This window comes from Erinaceus europaeus, chromosome 16, assembly GCF_950295315.1.
Source record: "Erinaceus europaeus chromosome 16, mEriEur2.1, whole genome shotgun sequence".
NCBI lineage: Eukaryota > Metazoa > Chordata > Mammalia > Eulipotyphla > Erinaceidae > Erinaceus > Erinaceus europaeus.
Genome location: NC_080177.1, coordinates 17,043,389 through 17,068,890, shown reverse-complemented (window position 1 = coordinate 17,068,890; position 25,502 = coordinate 17,043,389). Strand labels below are relative to the sequence as shown.

The window sequence follows — 25,502 nt, the reverse complement described above, 5'->3', positions numbered from 1 at the left end:
CTCTATGCAAACACTAAGAAGAAGATGAAATCCAGAAATCAATTCCTTTAACTATAGCAACAAAAACAATAGAATATATAGGAATAAGCCTAACCAAATAAGTGAAAGACTTGTATACTGAAAATTATGAGTCACTACTCAAGGAAATTGAAAAAGACACAAGTGGAAAGATATCCCATCTTCATGGGTTGGAAGAATTAACATTATCAAGATGAATATACTACCCAGAGCCATATACATATTTAATGCTATCCCCATCAAGATCCCAATCACATTTTTTTTATGAGAATAGACCAAATGCTACAAATGTTTATCTGGATCCATAAAAGACCTAGAATTGCCAAAACAATCTTGAGAAGAAAGAACAGAACCCGAGGCATCACACTCCCAGATCTCAAATTATATTATAGGGCCATTGTCATCAAAACTGCTTGGTACTGGAACATGAATAGACCTACTGGCCAGTGGAATAGAATTGAGAGCCCAGAAGTAAGCCCCCACACCTATGGACATCTAATCTTTGACAAAGGTGCCCAGACTATTAAATGAGGAAGCAGAGTCTCTTCAACAAATGGTGTTGGAAACAATGGGTTGAAATGCAGAAGAATGAAACTGAACCACTATATTTTACCAAATACATAAGTAAATTCCAAGTGGATCAAGGAGTTGGATGTTAGACCAGAAACTATCAGATACTTAGAGGAAAATATTGGCAGAACTCTTTTCAGCATAAACTTTAAAGACATCTTCAATGAAACGAATCCAATTACAAAGAAGACCAAGGCGAGTATAAACCTGTGGGACTACATCAAATGAAAAAGCTTCTGCACAGCAAAAGAAACTACTACCCAAACCAAGAGACCCCTTACAGAATGGGAGATCTTTACATGCCATACATCAGACAAGATTTTGATAACCAAAATATATAAATAGCTTGCCAAACTCAACAACAAGAAAACAAATAACCCCATCCAGAGATGAGGAGAGGACATGGACAGAATATTCACCACAAGAGAGATACAAAAGGCTGAGAAACACATGAAAAAATGCTCCAAGTCTTTGATTGTCAGAGAAATGCAAATAAAGACAACAATGAGATACCACTTCACTCATGTGAGAATGTCATACATCAGAAAAGGTAGCAGCAGCAAATGCTGGAGAGGTTGTGGGGTCAAAGGAACCCTCCTGCATTGCTGGTGGGAATGTAAATTGGTCTAACCTCTGTGGAGAATAGTCAGGAGAAGTCTCAGAAGGCTAGAAATGGACCTACCCTGTGATCCTGCCATTGCTCTCCTGGGCATATATCCTGAGGAACACAACACAGCCATCCAAACAGATCTGTGTACACATTATGTTTTTAGAAGCACAATTTGTAATATCCAAAACCTGGAAGCAACCCAGGTGTCCAACAACGTATGAGTGGCTGAGAAAGTTGTGGTCTATATACACAATGGAATAGTACTCAGCTATTAAAAATGGTGACTTCATCATTTTCAGCCGATCTTGGATGGACGTTGAAAAAATCATGTTAAGTGAAATAAATCAGAAACAGAAGGATGAATATGGAATGAACTTACTTTCTGGCAGAAGTTGAAAAACAAGATCAGAAGAGAAAACACAAGTAGAACCTGAACTGGAATTGGAGCATTGTATCAAAGTAAAAGACTCTGGGGTGGATGGGGGAGAGAATACAGGTCCAAAAAGCATGCCAGATGACCTAGTGGGGGTTGTATTCTTATATGGAAAACTGGGAAATATTATGTTGCATGTACAGACTATTGTACTTACTGTTGAATGTAAAATATTAATTCCCCAATAAATAAATTTAAAAAATAATAATAGTTGGAGTCTAGCACCCCAAATTACATCTTTGTGTCTTCCTTGCAGTTTGTGGTTTAGTGACTGGTCTGGAGTGTCAAGAATTCATTGCATTTGCCTGAGGCTGAAGACCTATTACAAATGAAAGATAAATAATGCTGCTAGGCCCCAGCATGTGGAGTTGGGAAGGAACCTGGAGTTGGAGGCACTGACACACATTGGTCAGACCCAGACTGAGGGCCAAATCTACTGGGAGTGGAGAATGATCCATAAGCCTAACCACTCAGAATGGGAACACGGAGAGGCAGAATTTCCCATGAACCAGCCACACTGGCGTAAGCCAGTTAAAAATAATTAAAATTACATTTTAATTTTGATGAAGCTTGAGTTATTGTCCTAGTTCATGGAGGTCTTATAAAAAAGTGATTGTAGAGCAATTTAAAAACAGGGAGTATTTTTAATACTCAATTTTATTTGCATTAGCCATAATGATTTTTGTGGAAGTATTAAGTCAGATGTTGCCCTGAGCATTGAATTAGGCACCTTCTTAAACAAATAAGCAAACAAATAAGAATATGTAAATTTAGCTTCATATCATGATATGGGAATAATTGTAAATAATTGGATTATTAGTGAAGAATTGGGAGTGTGGGGAATTTTTTTTCTTGTGGTTGGAATATTGGACTAAAAACAGCATAATTTTGGCAATTTAAATGAAGCGCAGGACAAAAAGCATTTACTGCCAAATCGGAATGACATTTGAAAACCACGCTAATACAGCATTTATCTTCCAAGAGATTTTTTGATCCAATTTTATTTCATCCAGATTATGCCTCTCCCTCTGTGATCAGCATTTTTTATTGAAAATATGTCTCTAGAAATTTACTTATTTTTATGATGAAAAGAGACCAGAGTTCTGCTTAGCTCTGGCTTTTGGTGGTACCAGAGATTGAACTTGGTTCCTCTGGGGCCCCAGGCAAGGGAGCCATGTTCAAACACACTGAACTATCTCTCTGATCCTAAATCTGTGATTTTGCTAGTCTCAGACATATTGTCATAAAAGCCTCAATGATTGGTGTAGGACACTAAATATTTTTCATCCTAAAAAGAATTAATCAGTAATTTTCACTGATTATAGTGTAGAATAATGAATAACTGGAAGCACTTTAAAAGATACACATTTAATAAATTGAATAAATTATGACATTGGAAAATTGTGCAGCAATTAAAATCCTATCTTGGAATAATATTTAATTACATAGGGAAATGCTTTTGGTATTGTTCAGTGAAAAAACAGTGGGTTTTTAAGTGCGTGTATTTTACAATTCATAATCTGTGGTTAAAAAATAAAACATGGGGAGTCGGGCTGTAGCGCAGCGGGTTAAGCGCAGGTGGCGCAAAGCACAAGGACCGACATAAGGATCCCGGTTCGAACCCTGGCTCCCCACCTGCAGGGGAGTCACTTCACAGGTGGTGAAGCAGGTCTGCAGGTGTCTGTCTTTCTCTCCTCCTCTCTGTCTTCCCCTCCTCTCTCCATTTCTCTCTGTCCTATCCAACAACGACAACAACAATAATAACTACAACAATAAAACAACAAGGGCAACAAAAGGGAATAAATAAATAAAATAAATATTAAAAAAAAACATAAAAAAACAAAAATAAAATAAAACATGGGGGGCCAGATGGTGTCACACCTGGTTGAGCACACATGTTACATTGCACAAGGACCCAGGTTTGAGCCTCTGGTCTCCACCTGCAGGAGGAAAGCTTTATAAGTGGTGAAGCAGGGCTGCAGGTGTCTCTTTGCCTGTCTCCCTATCTCCCCCTTCCTTCTCAATTTCTGACTGTCTCTATCCTGTAAGTAAATAAATAAAGATAAAAAATTTAAAAAAAAAACATGGGTGCCTGGAGATAGCTCACCCACGTAGTTCATCTGTTTTGTTACCCTATTCTGATACTGTTTCAGTTTGTTCAGCTAATTGTGTTCTTAGCTCAGCTATTTCAGCTTTCAGCTCTCTAATAACCTTGAGATAATTAGTGTTTTCTTCCAGAGTCTCATTTATTGTTTCTTCATTTCTGATAACAATTCTTTCAAACTCTTTACTCACTCCTGTGATTATTTCCTTAACTAGCGTTTGGATGTTGACCTCATTATTCTGTACTTCAACCTTTGGTGGGGCTTTTAGCTGGACTTTTCTCCTAGTTCATTTCTCCAATATTTCTACTTGTTGATTTAACCATTCTATAGAGTTTGTTATGAGGTCCCTCTCTCAATACTTTTCAGATCACTGATCACTCTTGCCTGGATTGACTTGTATCTAAGTAAGGTACTTAAAGGGTTCACAGTTGTGGAAATTAACAGTTGTTTCAATATTATTTCAATCCTGGAGTTGGAAAACAATGGCTCTTAAAACCTCTTTTGTTCTTTTTCTACACTGTAGGCTTGGTAGCCTGAGGGCTTTTAAACTATAAATAGGCTTCTTAGCTTAATCACTCATTCCTGACCAAGAGATAAAGCAGGGTGGGTGAGAGATATCACAGCGGTTATGCAAAGAGACTGCCACACCCCAAGGATCCAAAACTCTAGGCTCAATTCAGCTTCTCTTCCAAGCCGGGCAGCACTGTTGGGCCCTGTGAGTGCCTAAACAAGTCCTGTTTATAGTCTGTAGATTCTGAGGCTATTATTCACCATGTTTTCATCCGGAGAACAATGTGGAAAGGCTCTCCCTTTACAGCCCCACCGCTAGGGCACCAGGATGTAGATCTTCTCCTGAGTTTCCTGGTCAGTTCTCTGTTCCCAGATGTCAGCACAGGGCCTTCCCCCTGCTGCTCCAGCCTCTGAGGGCAGTTGCAGTGGAGACTCCCAGTTGCATTTGGTGAATCTTAGAGAAGTCCTCTCCTCCTTTCAGCAGTCTTTTTGTTGGTAAAACAGACTGGAGGTGGTGCCGCAGCTGATACCAGTGAACTGTTACCAGCCACTCAGTCTCTCCTTGGGCTCCTCTCTGTCCACGAGCCACACGTGTTTGCACTCACCAGTGACTTGGTGGGTTCCCAAAGTCATTCTAGTCCCGTAGTGTTGTGGTCCCAGGTGGTCTCCTTTGGTATTCCTAGTTGACCCACGATAGCTTACCCACATAAGGTGCACATTTTACCATGCTCAGGCGTTTGAATTTGAAGCCCCCGCCATCACAAGGAAGCACCATGTAGAGGAAGCTTCACAGGTGGTGAAGCAAGAACCCTGCTGCTGATTCTCCTTCTCGCCTTCTCTGTCTTTTACCCACTATCTAGGAGTGATGAGATCTGGCAGGCACAAAGCCCTGACCACAAAATAAAATCACACACATATACAATGTAATACAACATAGCCATTGTTTTATGAAGGGCTTCCTTGGGAGCAATTGCATTTGGATTTTGCTTCTTCATGTATATATTGCTACTTTTTTCTAGTTTTCTTGGAATAATAATTTTCTAATAAAAAATAAATATTCAAATGGAATAACACCTTAGATCAGAGAAGAGCTTAGTTTACAAAGGGAAGATGACTTAAGCATTACACTTTATCCATAGTGACTTTATGTAAACCAGTCTGGTGATGAATGACATTTTTTTTCCCTATTAGCAAAGTGAAATTAGAATAGAGATTTTATTCAGTAACACAAAATATTTAACTTTTGTGTTCTTGTTTCAGTTTAGTATCTATGGAAAAAAGTAGATACTGTATACTGTAGATACTAGCATAGTATAAGGAATAATAAAATGCACCTAATATTTGACTTAATAAAAATCAAAAGCAATAGGTAAGTTAAAAATGGATGAGCATAGTGAAAAAGATACCTAATAATTGAGGAAGGGGTCTGGAGTCTAACCTGTAGAGATGGATGGATAGTGTCTGCACAAGTAGAGGCTTGAGGGGACTACTGGCCTGACATTTGTTTATGGAGAAAATAACTAGCAGTTTCTATACCACATATAAAGTTTTGGGCCTGTTTGTTTGCAATCATCTGTACCAGTACATATTTAATTTTCTTCTTTCCACTGTGTATCTTTGATTCATTCCCATCATAGTACACATATCTGTGAAATCATGAGTCCACTATACTTATGCTTTTTAGCAATACAGAATAAAAGCATTAAATAGGGGTTGGACAGAGGTGCACTTGGTTGAGTGCATATGTTATGATATGCAAAGGTCTGGGGTTCAAGCCCCCAGACTCCCACCTGCAGGGGGAAGCTTCATGAGTGCTAAAGTAAGGCTGCAGGTGTCTCTGTCTTCCCTTTCCCTCTTGATTTCTCTCTGTCTCTGTCAAATAAATAAATAAATAAATAAAATTTAGATGATTGTTAAAAAGCAAGGCAGTCTGATCTAAAAGCTTCCTAACCCATCAACGATCCACACAAGCAGAATTGTTTTAAGTACTGTCATGTCATGAGGGAGATGTGAGATGGGACCTAGACATTTTAACCAGCCCCCTTAAATGCTGCTGTCACCATCGGAGCTTTGTATTCCTGATGAACTTAACTGAGTGGCATTTTGTTTTCTGGATTCTCTTAAGATTCATTTTCCAGAATGGGCATTAAGACAGCTGGGATATTAGTGCAGAGTCATTAAACCAGAACTGAAATAGAAGGTGGGAATGGGTGTGCAACAGAAAGAAAGTAGGAGAGGACACAGAAACTAGCAGCATACCTCTGTCAGTGGACCTGGTTCAGCTGCTGTCCAAACATTGCCATGGTCCAGCCTTGTGGACCCCTTTCTCCTTCACCTATGCCAGGACTATACTGAAGAGTTCTCCTTTGTAAATGATTGGGCTGTTGGAAAAGTCATGATGTATTTTTCTGTTTTTCTATGTGAAATGCACCATGACTTTTTTGACAGTCCAATTTATTTGTGTCCTATGAGCCACTTAGAAAGAAGAAAAAAAGAAAGAAAAAGAAAAAGAAAAAGAATCACCCAGTGGTTTCATTGGCACACCCAGTGATTTTCATAATGCTGTGGAATTCAGTGGTAAAAGAAACTTTCTGGGTCATTTAGTGCATCCCTAGTCTCACAGGAAATACTCGCTCTTTCTGTGCATTTCCAAGAATGACAGGAGAACGCATGTGACATCAGAGTGGCATAGGCACCCATAAGGCTTGCCACATTCCAGCTTTCTTATCTGTTCAGGCCACTGTAGAACTGAAAGGGGCATTGTGGCCTGATCTGTCCTTTGGGGATGAGGGGGAGGAGATGATGATAGCCTGGCTTTGGTCCTCTGCGCTTGGAACATATCTTAGCGTGAATTGCTTGTTGGCTGCTGCTAAGTTCTGATTGATTGTTTTCCCTTCAGAGGAAAAATTGGGGGGTGGGGTGAGGGGGAGAGAGATCTTTTATCTGCTGAGACTTCTCGCAAATTTAGCTTGACCCTTTTTGGTTTAAAACAGTCTTTATATGAGTAAATAACTGGTGTCTTTCTCTTTGGTAACTTTTATTCCTTTGTGTGTGTGTGTGTGTGTGTGTGTGTGAAATAAAATGAACTCAATCCAAAATAACCAAATAATAACCACTTACTTTTTTCAAGGGACTTCTAGGAAAAAGGTACCATGACTTGCCTCATGGCAAGTTAAAAAAAAAAAATCTATTGTTGTTTTCTCCAATCCAAATAGCAGTAGACTTTGAGCTTCCTGAGGGCAGGGTTGTGATCACTTAATCACCAATATATTTGCAGCAGCAGAGGGACCGATTCATAGAAGGTACTGATAACTTTTCTTGAATAATGGAATGCGTAGATGAACATACTCTATTTGTCTAGCTCAGCACAGTTGTAAAGTCTGTCCCATTAATTAGCTCAGCTGATCTGCACACAGCAGCTGCAGCTTGCACAGGAACTGGTGTTTTGTCCTTCTTTTGTCTGTACCACTAAGGAGGATTTCAGAGGCCAAATGGTCTACTCCAGACGTCACTCAGAGTCAGTGCTGTGAGGCTCTAGCACTTTAGACCCTTTCCCACATTGGACTCAAGCCAGATGGAGTGCAGCTGTTCCTCTGCATGATGGTTCCCTCTTTGCTGGACTTTCAAGTTCTCCTCACTTTTTGTTTGCAGATTACCGGACAGGTCCATGTTTTACTGTGGTCAGCAACCAGATGTGCCAGGGACAGCTCAGTGGGATTGTCTGCACCAAAACCCTCTGCTGTGCTACTGTGGGCCGAGCCTGGGGACACCCGTGCGAGATGTGTCCTGCCCAGCCCCACCCCTGTCGCAGGGGCTTCATTCCAAATATCCGCACTGGAGCTTGTCAAGGTAAGTCCCTGCTGATGGGGTTATTAGTGGAGGCATCTTATTCACTCTGGAGAGCAGGTTCCATCCAGTGGGACTGGAGCATATGGAAAAGCACTGTCAGAGACATAACTGAATGATTTCAAAGATGGCGTGATCTCCACCTCAGGCACAAGAGCCCGACTCTCTGGAGAGAACATCTGGCCTCCCTGAGTTTTCCCCTTCCAGCAGTTCCCCCTTCCCACCCCAGAGGTGTTTTCAGGGTGGTATGATTTTCTGTTTACACCGATGCTGCACATTATAATGAGGACCTATGAAACACCACGAGGAGTTTCTGTCTGAACAAGTTATTTTGTTTTCTTAATTCTGTTCTCCTTTCATCAGAAATTGCTGGAGTTCTTCCTGTCTCATAGGATGGACTCAGTTGACCTGAAGAAAACCGTTCCTCTCTTCGTTTTGCGTACTACATTTTGCTTTTTTTTAAATTTTTTATTAACAAGTCAGAAATAAATTAGGATTTGTTTCACCATTTTAAATATCCCCAGATGTTGCCTGCTTGCTTCTTCTCTGGTCGCCCATAGAAGCACTTACTCTGCTTTTGGCTTTTACTCCTGTTCTTCCAGCTGTACAAATTCTTTTATTGTCTGGATGTCTGGCAGGAAACAGGAGAAAGTGAACAGAGGCAGTCCTCACTAAACTGATAGGACTGAAAACTCCCAGGCTGAATCTGTTTCCTTCAGACATCTTCAGTGCTCTTGTAGGAAGTCACAATGTTTTCAGAAGAGCCAGAGGATGCCTTTTCTTTTTCATATTTTATTTATTTTATTTTAATGAGAGATAGAGTAAAAGATACAGAGAAAGAGATCAGAACCCTGCTCAGCTCTAGTTTATGGTGTTGCTGGGGACTGAACCTGGGACCTCAGAACCTTAGGCATGAAAGTCTTTTAAATAACTGTTACACTATCTCCCCAGCCTGAGGATCCTTTTTCTAAGGCAACAGATAACAGTTTGTTGTGCTTCTTGTGTTAATTCTGAGGACGATATGTAATCACACTGAAATTTTGCTGAGCCCCACAGTTGTGTGGGTCTCCATTAAATTCTGCATCAATAAATTCCAGTTTCGATAAGTACTATTGACTTCATTGCTGCCATCTCTGTGTACGGGACAGCTACTTTGTATATTAAATGTATCTTGCTGAATATCAGCAGCAATAAGAAGTCACTTCAAGACTTCTTGCTGCCAGGGGGTCGATGGCATGATTTTGTGTTAAAAAAAAAAAAGTAAGTTGATAGACTAAACAGATAAAAAAAAAAAAAGGCAAAACTTGAAGAAAGAAAAAAAAAAGTAAGCTGAGTTTTCTTTGGTGACTTCATTGATGCTTCATACTTAGAAAGTTTCAAATTGTTTTGAAGAATTTCTTAATCTTGATGTTCTGAAGTCACACGGATACCCATGGATTGACTCACGGGCAGGGACCAAAAGACCCAATGTTGAGAGCCTTATGGCCTGGATGAAGAGAGAAAGGGGAGAACTGACTGCTGCTCTGGAACTTTACTCTTAGTTTCATTCAGTCTGAACTCTTGCAGTGTTTTCTGTCCCTTCCTGACACTACTCTTCAACAGACACGTCTTTTTTTTTTTTTTTCCCCTGAGAACAAACCTATCAGCTTGAGGTTCTCTCTCCTTACTGGTGTTTTTAGTTCCTGGGTCAGATGTAAGGGACTACGGGCAAATGAGTTTATAAAAGAACTTATTCTATATTCAGCCTTTGAATTGGTGGGCAGTGGAGAAATATCCTTATATGTGTAAAAATATGTGCACATATATTTCTTCTTGGCTAAAGACCATGGTCAACAAGACCCTCTAGTTGTACTTATATGTATGATTTTAATTTCAAGTAACACTGTAATAAACATGTTTAGCATAATCAAGAGGATGGAAAATTCTGGTTTAAGACAAAATTGAGGTTGGCCATACTATGTAATTTAATTTTCTTTTACATATAGTCATTCATTTGTGGTCCAAGGCCTTCCATTTAAAACAGTGACATTTTTATACCAAAACAAGCTCTTATTCTTTTAGCACCCTTTTTCTGCATGCCAGTTTTTTTTCTTTCTTTCTTTCTTTCTTTCTTTCTTTCTTTCTTTCTTTCTTTCTTTCTTTCTTTCTTTCTTTCTTTTTTCCTTCTGGGTTATCTCTGGGACTTGGTGCCAGCACTAGGAATCCACTGCTCCTGGCAGCCATTTTTTTCCATCTTATTGGATAGGACAGAGATAAATTGAGAGAGGAGGGAAAAGTAGAGAGGGGGAGAGAAAGACTGACACCTGCAGACCTGCTTCGCCACTTGTAAAATGTCCCCCTTAAAGGTGGGGAGTCAGGGGTTCAAACCCAGATTTTTACATGGGTCCTTGTGTTTAGTACTGTGTGCACCTAACCAGGTGCTCTACTGCCTCCCATCCCATGCCAGTTTTTCTTAACACAGATTATTTTAATAGGGAGATTTATAACTGCCAATCACTCTCTTGCTCCACACAATGAAGATTAAAACTGAAGACTACACTAGGCTTCCAGATTCCCAAGTGGAGACTGAGAGTAGATGAAGGAAGATTTGACTGATGCCTCGGGGGTTCTTGATTAAACCAGGCTTCTGTGTGCTATGGATGCAGGAAAGTAATGTACAATATTTCCTAACTGGAATGGTTAACTGTGTTCCTGGAAAGTTCCTATCTGTGTTCACATGTAGGCTGACAAATCGTTTCTTAGTTTCTAAGGATATAGAAGTGAACAGAATGTACAATGAACCTGCTTTCTGGAAGCTTGTATGGGAGAGAATCTATTTATATAACAAGCAAAGCAAGCAGATAGTTATTAGGTTATTAGGTCAGTTGGATGAGTGAGTAAGAAAGGGTGTGAGTGACGTGGACTGAGTGTTGGTGTTTGTCTAGCCAGCAACAGGTCAGAGCACAGTGCCACTAGGGCAGACACTTGATGAATGGGCTGTCATGAGCCAAGCCTCTGTGTGGAGGAAGAATAGTCCAGGCAGAGGGGCCATCACAACAGAGCCTGGAGGCAGTTGCTTCTTGATGCATTTGAGGAGTGGCAAGAAATCCAATATGTGTGGAAAGGATTGAGATGAAGAGGTAGTTAGAAGGTCAGAGGATAGAGGGCAGGGCGAGACAGAATCTTCTAGGATTTAACATTTTAACTCAAGTCCTGAGTTTTAAGCTGATTTACTCTGATTAAGGTTCCCTCTGCTGGTTGTTCTGCCAGCGAGGTTAAGTCGGCAACAAGATAGAGATAAACCTGGGACTCGAATCTCTCACAGTCTCAGACCTCATTTCTTGGATTGCTTAATTTTTTACTGTGCAAAAACAATTTAACAAAATGTAAGGGAAACATTTTCCAGTTCATTTGTATAAAAGTATTAATGGTATTGTGTAGTCTGAGTGATTTTTAATCAAATTCTGTTTTAACTACCCTGCAGATACAACTCTTAAAGACAGTTGTGTTACAGACTTGTGTTGCATTTTGATTCTAAGTAATTCTTGAATGACTCTGGTTTTTACTGTCAACCTCTTTGCCATTGCATCTCTGTATTTTTTGTAACCTGTCTATTGAAACCCACAAAATTACTACAAGTATTCTCTACATGAGGGAAGATGCAAGGTAGAAAAGTAAAGAATACCTGTGACCTCCTTTTCAACATTATTGACCAAGTTATAGTAGTTCATCTTTTATTTCTGTTTTATTGGATAAGACAGAGAAAAATTGAAAGGGGAGGGGAAAATAAAAAGTCAGAGAGAAAGACAGACACCTTCAGACCTGTTTCACTGCTTGTGAAGTGACCTCCCCCTCCTGAAGGTAGGGAGGGAACTGGGGGCTCAAACCGGGATCCTTGCACAGGTCCTTACACTTTGTACTATGTGCGCTTAACCCGGTATGCCACAGCCTGGCCCCCAATAATAACATACATATTAATAATAACATACAATCATCTATTGTATGTTATGCACTTGCAATAAATAGTTTCTTGCATCATATCCCCCCAAAGAGTGATGGACAAATAACTCATTGATATGCTTATGGTCAGGGGGGTTAGGTGGTAGTGCAGTGGGTTAAGTGTACAAGACTGATATAAGGATATGCTTATGGTCATGCTGTATAATTGTGGGAAAAGTATTTCATTCTCTTTTGCAATGAATTTTGTATGACTCTGTCTCCCTTTCTCCCTCTCTCTCTCTCTCCCCTAAAATCTGACAGATGTGGATGAATGCCAGGCCATCCCTGGGCTCTGTCAAGGAGGAAATTGCATTAATACTGTTGGGTCTTTTGAATGCAAATGCCCAGCTGGACACAAATTTAATGAAGTGTCACAAAAATGTGAAGGTAAGAAATATCATGCTTTGCAGTTAAGGGGTGGAAGGGAAGGCAAAACCCAAGTCAGTGATGAATTATTTTTTTGCAAATTGTTCCTAAATTTTTTGGTCTTTGTCATTCCTGTGAGTGTGTAAATATAATATTCCTACCAAGAATAATATGCCTTTTTTTCTATTGAACCAGAAAAACCCTGCAGCTTTTTCCACTTTTATAGACCCAAAATAAGATATCCATCTGAATCAAATTAAATATTAAAACATGAAATATTTTTTAACCAGTATTTGGGTTAAAATGTTCAAGACACATGTTTTTTGCATAGTTCTAGAGACATGAATTTAAATTTGATCATTATATATCATTCAAAAATGACATATCTTCTGATGTTTTCTAGTTAAAATATTGGTGGGGGTTATCAGCTCTTATTATGTTTGTGCTCCTAGTGCAAGGATAGAATTTTCTATTCTGCCTATGGAATGGAAACATTCTAATGTTAAACTAAAAATAATTTTAGATGAATTTATGTATATGGATTTAGTTTATAGATTGGATTTCTAAAAATGTGCTCAGAGATTATGTTCACACTTGCCACTACTGCTATCTGCAAAAAAAAAAAAAAAAAAAAAAGCTCTGACTTCCAAGTATAATAAATCCACTTGTTTTGCAAGACAGAAACATCCAGGCAGTAGGTAAAATTGAACTTTGTTTCTTGAGGAGCACAGGTATTTTTAGACATATTATACCTGACAAATATGTTTCAGCATTTTCAATGCTGTATCTCTTACCAAGCTCAGCAGAGAATTTTTTTTTCTTCACTCTTAACCCACTAACTGTTGTGATATGAGGTTCCTTTTAGGTGCATGTACTTTGGTAGAAAGCCACTGATGTTGTATTTTATACTCCTAATCCTCACTAACAGGAATAGTTCATTCTAAATTCTTAACTATTGTTCTGAGTTCGAGTCATTAGTCATTGTGATTAAACATGGTATTAGCATATGCATGAAAGACAGATTTAAATGACAAATTTCATATAAGAAGTGAAACATTTTTCTTGCCATAAAGCTGAACAATACAACTCTGATATAATTCTCTTTATCTGGTTCCATTGTTTGTAAGTTAATTATGATATAATTTTTCTTTCTTTTTGCCTCCAGGATTATTGCTGGGGCTCAGTGCCTATATTATGAGTCCACTGCTTCTGGAGGCCATTTTTCCCCATTTTTGTTGCCCTTATTGTCCTTATTGTTACTGTTGTTGGATAAGACAGAGAGAACTGGAGAGAGGAGGGGAAGACAGAGAGAGAGAGAGAGAGAGAGAGAGTGGGAGAGAGAGAGAGACACCTGCAGTCCTGCTTCACTGCTTGAGAGGTGACCACCCTGCAGTTGTGGAGCCGGGGGCTCAAACCGTGATGCTTGAGTCAATTCTTGTGCTTTGCAACATGTGTGCTTAACCCTCTGCACTACTGCCTGGCCCCCCATGATAGAGTTTATAGAGATATATTCTTGAAATATTATACGAAGCTATCTAAGATAATTGTGAAAAGTGCTTAATTCTTTCTGAGAAATTAGCACTTCTTAAAAATATTGTTATCTTCAAAGAATAGTAAAGTTGATGAGTGTATGTGTGTGTGTGTTTCTATGTGAGTGTGTGTGTGTGTGTTTCTATGTGACTATGTGTGAGTGGGTACATATGCTCACACTACTGGACATCTAATCCAAGGCCTCACTCCTTCAGAGAATGCCCTTTTTCGTTGTGCTACATCCAGAAGTTTGTGAATCTAAGTTAAAAAACAAAACAAAACTTAGACCATTGACACTGAAGGGGGGCACAGAATTTACCTAGTTCTTCCCTTTCATGTTGTAAATGAAGGGACTATGTCTTTGTTAAACAAAGTGACCTATTTGAGGCCATTCATATGGTGCTAAAATTCAGTCCTAGTGATTGCTATATGCTAGTTCATTGTCTTCTTTTCTAAAAGCAAACCATTATCTCTAATCGGACACCATTTTTTCCTAATATTGTAAATACCTATGAATACCAGATATTTTAGTATGCATCTTTTTATGACAATAACTACTGCTGCTTATCACATACAAAACTCACACCAACATTGTATACTGTGTAACACTTCTAAACTTTCCTAACTTAATATATTCAGCTTAAGATTTAAGGAAAATATGGTCTATTTTGTTTTTTGTAATTAAGGCTATTTTAAGCCAGGACTAGCATCATTTCCTGTCTTCCTGGCCTCTTTCTCATATCAGCAAGTTAACTCAGTCAGAACTGAGTACTTTCTCTGGATAGGAACTGGACAGAAGACACAAACACTCAGATTGTAAGAAAAATGATTCAAAACCTTGTTGTCAGTGTTAAGAAACTTAGTTTGGTGGTATAGCAAATGAACCAAGAATTCAGGTGGAGAATTACTTAATCCTTTTCCACAAATATTGTTTTCTGGCTATATGTTAAAAGTCAGTACAAGAGTCAGACAAACAAACAAACAAAACACTTTGGCCAAACCTCCCCCCCCCCTTTTTCCTTTACTCTTTTTGCATGGAAAAGTTAAAAAGTAGGGGGGAAAATCATCTTAACTTCACCAGGGTTATTGCTGGGGTTGGGTGCCTGCACAATGAATTCACTTCTCCCTTCTGGTTATCTTTTTTTTCTTTCTTTTTTATTTGATAGGAAAGAGAGAGATTAAGAAGGGAGGGGAAACAGGGATAGAGAAGGAGGGTACCCTTCAGTAGCTCAGCTGATAGAACTGTAGATGGAGCACTTGAGACAGAAAGACACCTGCCATTATGCTTCACTACTATCTGTTTTGCAGGTAGGTTCCGGGACTTGAGCCTGGGTCCTTGCGCATGCTAGAGTGTGCACTCAACCAAGTGCACCATTCCTCAGGCCTGTTGTCTAACTTTCATGAGGAAGCAGAACACAGTGATACCTGGGGCCTCTCTCCAGTGCTGTGATCCAGCCTCCCTGTTCACATTCCTCATTATTTTCTTGTGTGCTTCATCAGCTGGTGCTGCTTGAATAAAGACCAGGAAAGCCAGCATACACGATGAGACTAAAAATCTGTATGTATGGCTGGCCTTCTTGCCTGATGTGATGAGTCAGTTTGCTTACTTTGTAGTCACATTGCATTTATTGTGCCTAATATCACAGGCTCAGTGATATAGGTAATGATTTGTGTTAACATTTTTGTGGTTTGTTATTAATCTAGTCAGGCAGGGTCAAGAAATCTAAGCTCTTAAATGGAATTTCCAGTTCTCAGACAGTTGATTGACCCCAAGATGCCTGTCCTACCTGCATGCTGTGCATATTCTTTCTTCCCTCCTGTAGAAGGAAGCGAGGACAGGACAGTTTCCAGGGAAGGAAACTACAGAGGAGGTGAGATAGTAAGAGGAAGAACTAAGGGCAGGGTAGCAAACCAGGAAGGAAGGGACCTGGCATTTCTGTCCCTTCTCATGCTCACAGCAAGAGTCAGCAAGGCCACAGGCAGCGACCCAGGGGCAGTCGCCTTCCTGGAGTTCTGCTCTCCCTCCTACCCCAAGGAAACAGTGCCTAGTATCTAGAGCTGAGAAGTAGCTTTTCCTGCCAAGCCACCATCCCCACCAGGCCCCCCAAACTGATTTCCTTCTTACGGCCGGCATCTAGTCTAAGACTGATGTACAAAAATGCTGAGAAGGCCACATTCTCAAATTCTCTTGGCTGGAGATACCCTGAAATTCAATTAAGAGGAGATAAACACAGTGTGGTAAGATCCCCGAGAAATAATAAATCAATCTGAATGAGTTTCAGAGGGTGAATCTGATTCGAACATTTCATTGTGGCCTTTTATTATCGGGGAATGTCACCACAGCCTGGTCATGAAATCAGAAGTCCTGACCCACCACTGCTGTGAGATGATGGCACTGAGGAGCAAAGTCACTTCAGGAAAGTAGAAAACAGGTTGCTTCAAGAAAGCAGAAAGACCCATGATGTTGACAAGTAGGCCACTGAGGAGTGGGCATTGTGGGAGTTCAGAGTGGTTCAGCTCCTACAAGTCCAGCAATCTGACCTGGACTATTTTCATTTTGATCTGGAGGTCTGGGATGGTGCACGCTGTGGTATATTTTTTGTGACCTTTGGAGATGTGCACCCAAGTGAAGACCCTACTCCTGCCCCCACCCAGCCCCTGCCAGATGGAGACCTGGGTTTGGCATGATTTTATAAATGAACCTCTTTGTTCTTTTGAAAAAAGGTGTGTGTGTGTGTGTGTGTGTGTAAGAGAGAGAGAGAGAGAGAGAGGGAGAGAGAGAGAGAGAGAGAGAGAGAGAGAGAGAGAGAATATGTGTGCATTGCTCAGCTCCAGCATATACTACATAGGTGAGTTGAGTTGTGTCCTCAGCCAGCCAAGTCCTGTGCTCTACCACTGAGGTATCTCTGAGCTCTGAATCTTGTTTTTTTTCTTTTTTTAAAATCTATTTCAGGTTTTATTCATATCAGCTTTGGGAAAGCTGCTTATCTGTAAGAGCTATATTCATGGGCACCAGAGTCATAGCAATCAGGTCTTAAAAGTTGCAGTTAGATTGTGAGGAGTTGACAGGCATTCAACATTTAAACAATGCACCGCACTCAATACAACATTATTACTGGTGGGATTGTCTAAATTAAAAGGTTCAAATCTAGTCCAGTCAGCATGGGAACCTTGTTTCCTTCATCCTATCGAAACTAACTCTCTTTTGAAATAATGCTTTCTCATATATGCTGCCAGTTAAATGACCTCTTTGGATATTAAACAAATGGTCTTAGTGAGGATGTTAGCAGTTGTCACACTAGCAGGAAGAAAACTTTCTTCTAATAGATGCTATCTGCTCACATGGCGTTCGGTGGGCCTTAGAGGAGTCAGGTGCCAACTTTTAGGGCACTTTGAGAAAAGCATGCTCTCCTACACACCTCTGTTGCAATAATCACCTCCTCTACCCTTACATGAAGATCTTTCACTTTATTGTTTGGGGTTTTATTGATTTTTGTGGAGAAGTATGACTGGTGTATATAGGAGGATTGAGATTGAAGAACTGTCTTAGACTGTGCCTTGAAATGTTCTGCTTGTTCTTAGAACCTTGGACTCTGTCCTTGACTGTTTCCCTGCCTGACTCTCTCACCAACTCCAGTGAAATCTCTCAAAGAATAGAATTTGTACCATTACCATTATACAACTTCATGATGACGATGCTGCTTATATTAGCATTCATTTTAGTATAAGCAGTGAAATATTGTTTGGTTTAGCCTCTAGTCTAGCATAGAAAAATGGAGAGGGGTTACTTTGTAAAAAGGTAAACTGGGGGACCAGGCGGTAGCGCAGCGGGTTAAGTGCACATAGCGCAAAGCGCAAGGACTGGTGTAAGGATCCTGGTTTGAGCCTCCGGCTCCCCACCTACAGGGGGGTCGCTTCACTAGTGGTAGAGCAGGTCTGCAGGTGTCTGTCTTTCTCTCCCTGTCTCTGTCTTTCTTCCCCTCCTCTCTCAGTTTCTCTCTATCCTACCCAACAACAACAACAAAGGCAACAAAATGGGAAAAATGGCCACCAGGAACTGTGGATTCATAGTGCAGGCACCGAGCCCCAGAGATAACCTTGGAAGCAAAAAAAAAAGGGGGGGCGGGGTTGGGGTTCAGTACTGCCGTTTTGATGAATAAGGTGAACTTGAGTCAGGAGACACTTGAATCTGGTCCACTTTGATTTTGCTTTGTAAGTGAAGGAACACTTATTAGTGGAAAGGAACACTTTCATTTTTTAATCTTTCAGCCTTTCTGAGTTACATTATAGCCTGGCCATTGTAGGAGTCTCAGGAAGCTTGGGTCAATCTATAGTTTACCTCTAGAACTGAAATGCTGCAGCCACCCTGTGCCCTGGGTTCACACTGAACCTTCTGATGACCATCATCAGGGTGTAGCTTCTTCAAGGAAGTTCATCTACGCCGATGACATCTGCTGTGCAACTCAGGCATCCAAGTTCGACATCCTCGAGGAAACACGAAAGACATGTCTCTGATATATGATTACTGTAAAAAATGGCGACTGATCCCTAGCACTGCAAAAACGGTATCATCTGTTTTCCATCTACACCATGCCTCGGCCTCACGTGAGCCTAATGTGCAGCTTGGCGATACAAGAATCCGGCATGAAGCCCAGCTAGTCTATCTTGGCGTTACTCTTGATCGCACTCTGTCATTTCACGAACATCTCATAAAAACTGCAGCAAAGGTGGGCGCGAGGAATCACATCATTGCAAGACTGGCCAGCTCCTCATGGGGCGCGAGCGCTTCCACACTACGATCATCATCTCTGGCATTATGCTATTCCACTGCAGAATACTGTGCCCCAGTATGGTTCCGTAGCCCCCATGTCCACTTGGTCGATTCCAAATTATATTCCTCCATGAGGATAATTTCTGGAACCATCCGTTCCACCCCGGTTCCATGGCTGCCAGTTCTTAGCAACATCGCCCTGCCAGATATTCGTCGGGATGCTGCATCATCTAAGTTCATTTCCCACGTCTACGCTCGACTGGACCTGCCAATATACGCGGATATCTTCACCCACCCTGTCCAACGCTTGACGTCTCGTCACCCAATCTGGTCCCCTACGCCTACACTGAACTTCTCTGTTCCAGACTCTTGGAAACAGAGTTGGCAGTCAGCTGAGGTAAAGAACAAACACCTCATCACAGACCCCTGCAAGCGCCAACCCGGCTTTGACCTAGCACGTTATGATTGGGCCCTCCTCAATCGCTATCGAACAGGCCATGGCCGGTGCGCCGCTATGTTCCATCGCTGGGGAGCCAGAGAAGACCCGAACTGCCCCTGCGGCTACAGACAGACTATGACCCACATAGTCAACGACTGCCACCTCTCCAGACTCAAAGGAGGTCTCGAAACTTTACATCAGGCTCAACCTGACGCTGTTGACTGGCTACAGAAGAAGGGCAAACGCTAGAAGAAGAAGGGTGTAGCTAGGGCTGTTGTAAAGTTCCCCTTGAAAGAAAAGGTCAGATTCATTTAAGAGTCTCTTACTGTTTCTGCAGAGGAGACCAGTGCTCTGTGAACATGAGGGCAGACCCTAACTATAGCTCTAATTGACCTTACAGGGAATTGTGGACTTGGAGTGATTTTCAGAGTTGTCCCTCCTGGGGCAAGATGACCACCAGATCATTGGTTGTGAGCGTCTGGGAACACTTTCCTCCAGACAGCTGAGCACCTTGTGTGATGAGCCGACAAGTCCTCCCCTAAAGGGAATATGATGGGCATGCCAGTGTCTACCACAGCTCACTCACCCAGCCACAGAAAACTATTGGAGAGAGAGTTGGGATCATCTTGAGAAGACCAATTGGGCCAAGCCTGGTCAGCACTAAGACCTCATGGTCTTTGCTATATAGGATGCCTCTCTTCCTCCTTCTATCCCTCCCTCCCTCTCTTTCCATCCATCCATCATCCTTCCTTCCTTCCTTCCTTCCTTCCTTCCTTCCTTCCTTCCTCTTCCTTTCTCCTCCCTTCTTCCCCCCTGTCTCCCCCTTTCTCCCCCTTCTGTCCTCTTTTCTCCTCCTTCTTCTCTCTCCCTCTCCTCCTCCTTATTTTACTCCTTCTCCTCCTTCTCCTGCTCCTTTTTCTTTCTCCTCTTCCCCTCCTCCTCTTCTCTTTTCTTGGTAGAGACAGAAAGAAATAGAGAGGAAGAGAAGAAGAGATAGCAACATTGTCCCACCTCACCAGGTGGAGTCCAGGGGCTTGAACCCTGTTCTTCATGCATGGTGATGTGTATGCTCTCCAGGCTTTATCTATTTTGTGAAAAATAAAATGGAATTGAAATGCAAGAGATGATGGATTTAGAGTGAAAAGCAGGGGGGCACTTGATACAGTGTATGACATACAGAGATCAGGAAAAAAATTGGTGATAAACGACATTTGGAATATTAGCATACTATAATTACTCAGTGAAACAACAGGTCAGACTTTTAGATTTTAAATGGGTAATTTCTTTAATTCCATTCTAATCTCTTAAACATGATTAATTCCTTGAATAAGCCTATGTTGAGAGAAGAACACCTGCTCTTTGAATCGATTGTTTTACATGCAGTTTTTATTCTGAAAAGGTTGTTCTAACTGAGGACGTGGTTTGATTTGTGGCCCACCCAAAGCCCCTGTAATGACCAGGGTTTCATACTGTGTTTTCTGTATACTGAAACTCTTCTTCCTCTTCTAGATATTGATGAATGCAGCACCATTCCTGGGATCTGCGAAGGAGGTGAATGTACAAATACAGTCAGCAGTTACTTTTGTAAATGCCCCCCTGGTTTTTACACATCTTCTGATGGCACCAGATGCATAGGTAGGTGTGCTTATTAATACTGCACGTGCTTTTTATATATCACTTCCATTACGAACGTTGTTCTCAACAGCTTTGTGAAAGGGACCCTATTTTTTCTAGAGGTAAGATGAATACTTACAGCAATCTTTTAAACAGTTGAATATCTCTTAAAGAATAGAAGCATGCCATGGGTCAGCTTTGGCATTTTTGCCGCCCACCCAAGAGCGGTGGACTCCTTTGGGTGTCACAGGTCTATACTTTGCAGGTATGTAGCCGACAAACTTTGAAGCCATTCTTGACTCTGTTCTCCTTTCACCCCCACTTTCAGTCCTTTCCTGAAACCTGTGTTTGTTAATTTAGGTCTGAAATTTTGCAATAATCTCTTAATTGGTTTCCGGCTTCCTGGCTTCTCTACAATCCATCATGTCAGATTTATCTTCCTAAAATAGTACTTTGACTAAATAACCCTCTTGCTTAGAAACCCCTGGTAGTTTTCCACTTGAACTTAAGAGTTGTTTTTGGTTTTCTTTTAATTTACCATTCTGTGTCTCATGGAGCCACTAGGTACAGCAAAGCCCCCCAGGACTGCTGGTGTAGGAACTGGGGCAGTTGGGAGTGGGGAGGCTGAGTGGGAAGAGCTTCTCTGAACCTTCCCGCCTTCACCCCAATTAAATCCAATTTAGAAAACTCTGCTTTTATTGGGTAGACAATAGGTTCCTATGTGAAATAAGGGATCCTGTTGTGGATTTGTTTTGTTGTAAAAAGAAAAATGACTCGACAGCTGCTGGATTGTGTGATTGCTAAGATGTCCTTCAAAATTCAGCGTTCCAGAATAAAACTAATGTTCCAGAGTAGTTTAAAAGCTAAGGGACAGTTCTCTCAGACCCCTTCCCACTTTGCTATTTTGTTGGTGCAACCAAGCAAGCAAGATGAATTCTATCTTAACAAGTTGGATATCCACTAGAGTTTCTTAACAATGGTTTTTCATTTCCTCTTGTTCAGTTACATTGGCAAATGGATCTTTATCTCCCACAGGCTATTTTTCACTTTGATTCTTTTACTTTACTTTATTATTGGGTAAAGACAGAGAGAAATTGAGATGGGTGGGGAGATAGGGAGAGAGAAACCTGCAGCTCTTTTTCACCACTCATCAAGTTTTCCCTCTGCAGGTGAGGACCAGAGGCTTGAACCTGGGACCTTGTGCACTATCCCCTGGCCCTTGTTCTTTTGTGCCTTTAATCTGCATGCAAGATATTCTCTTCAACTCAAGTCCCTTTCTCCAGTTCTACTCAGATTTTGTACCTTTGAAAATGTCCCTTATTGATTAAACTAGAAGCAAGTCCTCTCCCACTGAGGATAAACTTCTTATAAAAGACCTCATAGGGAAAATGTGTGTGTGTGTGCGTGTGTGTTCATAGGTCTGATCCAGTTATAAATTCTATTCAAGGAGAAGTAGTTGCTCCTTTCATGTAATACAGACACAGTAAGCGTTGTTGACTGGAAAAACGAGTAATTCCTTATTGTTAGAGCACATTTGGGGAGGCTGCGTACATATTCTTGGAGAAAGACAAATGCAGTCTTTTGATGTTTGTTTTTGGCCCATATTTTCAAAGACACTCAGTTTCACATCCTCGCCACAGGCTATGAATTTCAGACTCAAATTGAATTGCACTTGAAATTCTGAATTCCTTTTCACTGAGTCAGACTACAAACTGAGAGCAGTCTCTTACAATTGACATTTTGAAGAAGGACAGCTGAAGAGGGAAGGAAGTGTATCTGGAGTTTTCCTTAGAAGTAGCAGTGGTGCTGGATTGCTCTAATTGTCAGACTCTCTCCATGAATACTGGAACTGCGATGAAAGAATGGCCATGGAAAATAATGTTGCTCCTACTTCTGCCCAGATGATCCCATCCAGCATATGATTTCCATGGATGTGCTCAGTGTGGGGCAGGGGAGAGGGAGAAAGGAAGGTTCTTTCCTGATCTGCCTACATCCTATATCCAGAGGCTTTTAGGCCTCTGAAACCTAAGCCTTCCCTTTGCCCTCAGAGCTCTTGCAGAACTACTTTATGTGCCTTGTACTGTTCCTTTGGATCGCTCTCTTTTTTAAATCATCAGTAATTTAATAAATTATTAACCGAATTATAATGTAACAGGAATTCAGTTCCATACAGTCCCTTCCACTAGAGTTCCACGGTCCCATTCCCTCCATTAGGAGCTTTCCTATTCTTGATCCCTCTGGGAGTATGGACCAAAATTCTTTTTTTTTAAATTATATTTATTTATTAGATAGAGACAGCCAGAATTTGAGAGGGTAAGGGGAGATAGAGAGGGAGACAGAGACACCTGCAGCCCTGCTTTATCACTCATAAGGCTTTCCCGCTGCAGGTGGGGACTGGAGGCTTGAACCTGGGTCTTTGTACATTGTAACATGTGCACTCAACCAGGTGTGCCACCACCTGGCCCCCAGACCAAAATTCTTTATGGGGTGCAGAAAGTGGAAGGTCTGGCTTCTGTAATTGCTTCTCCGTTGGACATGGCTGTTGGCAGGTCGATCCATAACCCCAGCCTGTTTCTATCTTTTCCCATGCAGGCTGTATATGCTAGTGTGTTCTTCTTCACATTAATGTGCTCTGACTCCTCAGTTTGCAAAATGTTTTAGAGGTCCTGCACCTGGTTTGGACCTCCTGGACTCCTAGCTCCTGGTTGAATGTAGCAGTATTGGCCTCTTAATCATCTAGGATAGCTGTATAACACCTATTTATTCTGTAATATATTTGTCTTACTTCTCTGTGGTTTCTGAGTGCTGAGAATAAGGACTAAGTGAGTCAGAAGGGTAGCAAGAAGGAATGTATCTGGCTCTTTTTCTGCCAGGTGTCTTGGCAGACAAGACGTGTGTGTGTGTGTGTGTGTGTGTGTGTGTTTCCTTTTGCCTCCCTGTCCCTCTTCCAGAAGGAACATTCTTCCTGCTTAGCTGCCCTAGGTTATTCCATAGATCATTCTAGAGCCACCCCTCACTCTTCCTACAGAAATCTAGCCCCAGGTTGGTTCTTTCTTGCTTCCTGGACCACTGCTCCCTGATGAAAACCTGTGTGTCCAGAGGCCTCTTCCTCCAGATGGCCCCTGGCTTTCACAGCTTTTGTCTTCTTGTACTCATGAACCTATAGCTTTTCACTTAAAAAAAAATATATATATATATATAAATTGTGCTGGCATGCTTACTGTGAACAGAAAAAAACAACTAATCAGAATGTGTTAATCCCTTTCCTTCAGCAAAATTAAGAAACTAGAGGGAGAGAGACAGACAGACACCTGCAGAGCTGCTTCACTGTACAGATAGTGTTCTAGCAGCAGGTGGGGAGCAAGGACTCGAACCTGGGTCCTTGTGCAGGATCGTGCTCATTGTACTAAGTGTGCTTAACTGGGTGCACCACCTCCCGGCCCCTATAGGTGCCATTTATGAAACAGGGGATGCCCACAACTCCAACGTGACTATTTTTATATTATTATTATTTTGTAATGTTTATTTTTCCCTTTGTTGCCATTTTCATTATTGTCGTTGTAGTTATTATTGTTGTTGTTATTGATGTTGTCGTTGTTAAATAGGACAGAGAGAAATGGAGAGAGGAGGGGACGACAGAGAAGGGGAGAGAAAGATAGACACCTGCAGATCTGCTTTACTGATTGTGAAGCAACTCCCCTGCAGGTGGGGAGCCGGGGGCTTGAACCAGAATCCTTATGCTGGTCCTTGCGCTTTGTGCCACGTGCACTTAACTCGCTGCACTACCGCCCAATTCCCTATTATTATTATTTTGTGTCCAGCGTAATGGATGGAGCTCGGTGCCTGCACTATGAATCCACTGCTCCTGGCGGCCATTTTTCCACTGTTGTTGTTGCTGCCATTGTTATTGCTGTTGGATAGGACAGAGAGAAATGGAGAGAGGAGGGGAAGACAGAGAGGGGGAGACAGAAAGATAGACACCTGCAGACCTGCTTCACTGACTGGGAAGTGACCACCCTGCAGGTGGGGAGCCGGGGACTTAAACTGGGATCTTTGTGCTAGTCCTTGTGCTTTGTACTATGTGCATTTAGCCTAGTGAGCTACTGTCCCAGCCCCCATGACTGCTTTTTTTTAATTAAAAAAATTTTTTTCCCTTTTATTGTCCTTGTTGTCTTTTTATTGTTGTTATAGTTATTGTTGTTGTTACTAATGTCGTCCTTGTTGGATAGGACAGAGAGTAATGGAGAGAGGAGGGGAGGACAGAGAAAGGGAGAGAAAGATAGACACCTGCAGACCTGCTTCACCGCCTGTGAATCGACTCTTCTGCAGGTGGGGAGCTGGGGGCTTGAACCAGGATCCTTTTGCCAGTCCTTGTGCTTTACGCCACATGCGCTTAACTTGTTACACTACCACCCGACTCCCAACTGCTCTTTTTTTATATTTATTTATTTTCCCTTTTGCTGCCCTTGTTGTTTAACATTGTTGTGGTTATTGATGTCGTCGTTGTTGGATAGGACAGAGAGAAATGGAGAGAGGAGGGGAAAACAGAGAGAGGGAGAGAAAGATAGACACCTGCAGACCTGCTTCACCGCTTGTGAAGCGACTCCCCTGCAGGTGGGGAGCCGAGGGCTCAAACCAGGATCCTTACGCAGGTCCTTAATGCTTTGTGCCACATGCACTTAACCTGCTGCGCCACTGCCCGACTCCCTACT

At 41.5% G+C, this 25,502-nt stretch overlaps 1 protein-coding gene across 2 annotated transcripts in view; it reads left to right on the top strand.

Moving 5' to 3' along the window:
• FBN1 (fibrillin 1) overlaps positions 1 to 25,502 on the top strand; it is a 278,955-nt gene that overhangs the window by 129,244 nt on the left and 124,209 nt on the right. For both annotated transcript variants that reach the window (XM_060174616.1, XM_016185653.2), the window contains exons 7-9: positions 7,898 to 8,095; positions 12,332 to 12,457; positions 20,686 to 20,811. In XM_060174616.1, coding sequence (XP_060030599.1) covers positions 7,898 to 8,095; positions 12,332 to 12,457; positions 20,686 to 20,811 — 450 coding nt within the window. The remainder of the gene's footprint in view (positions 1 to 7,897; positions 8,096 to 12,331; positions 12,458 to 20,685; positions 20,812 to 25,502) is intronic.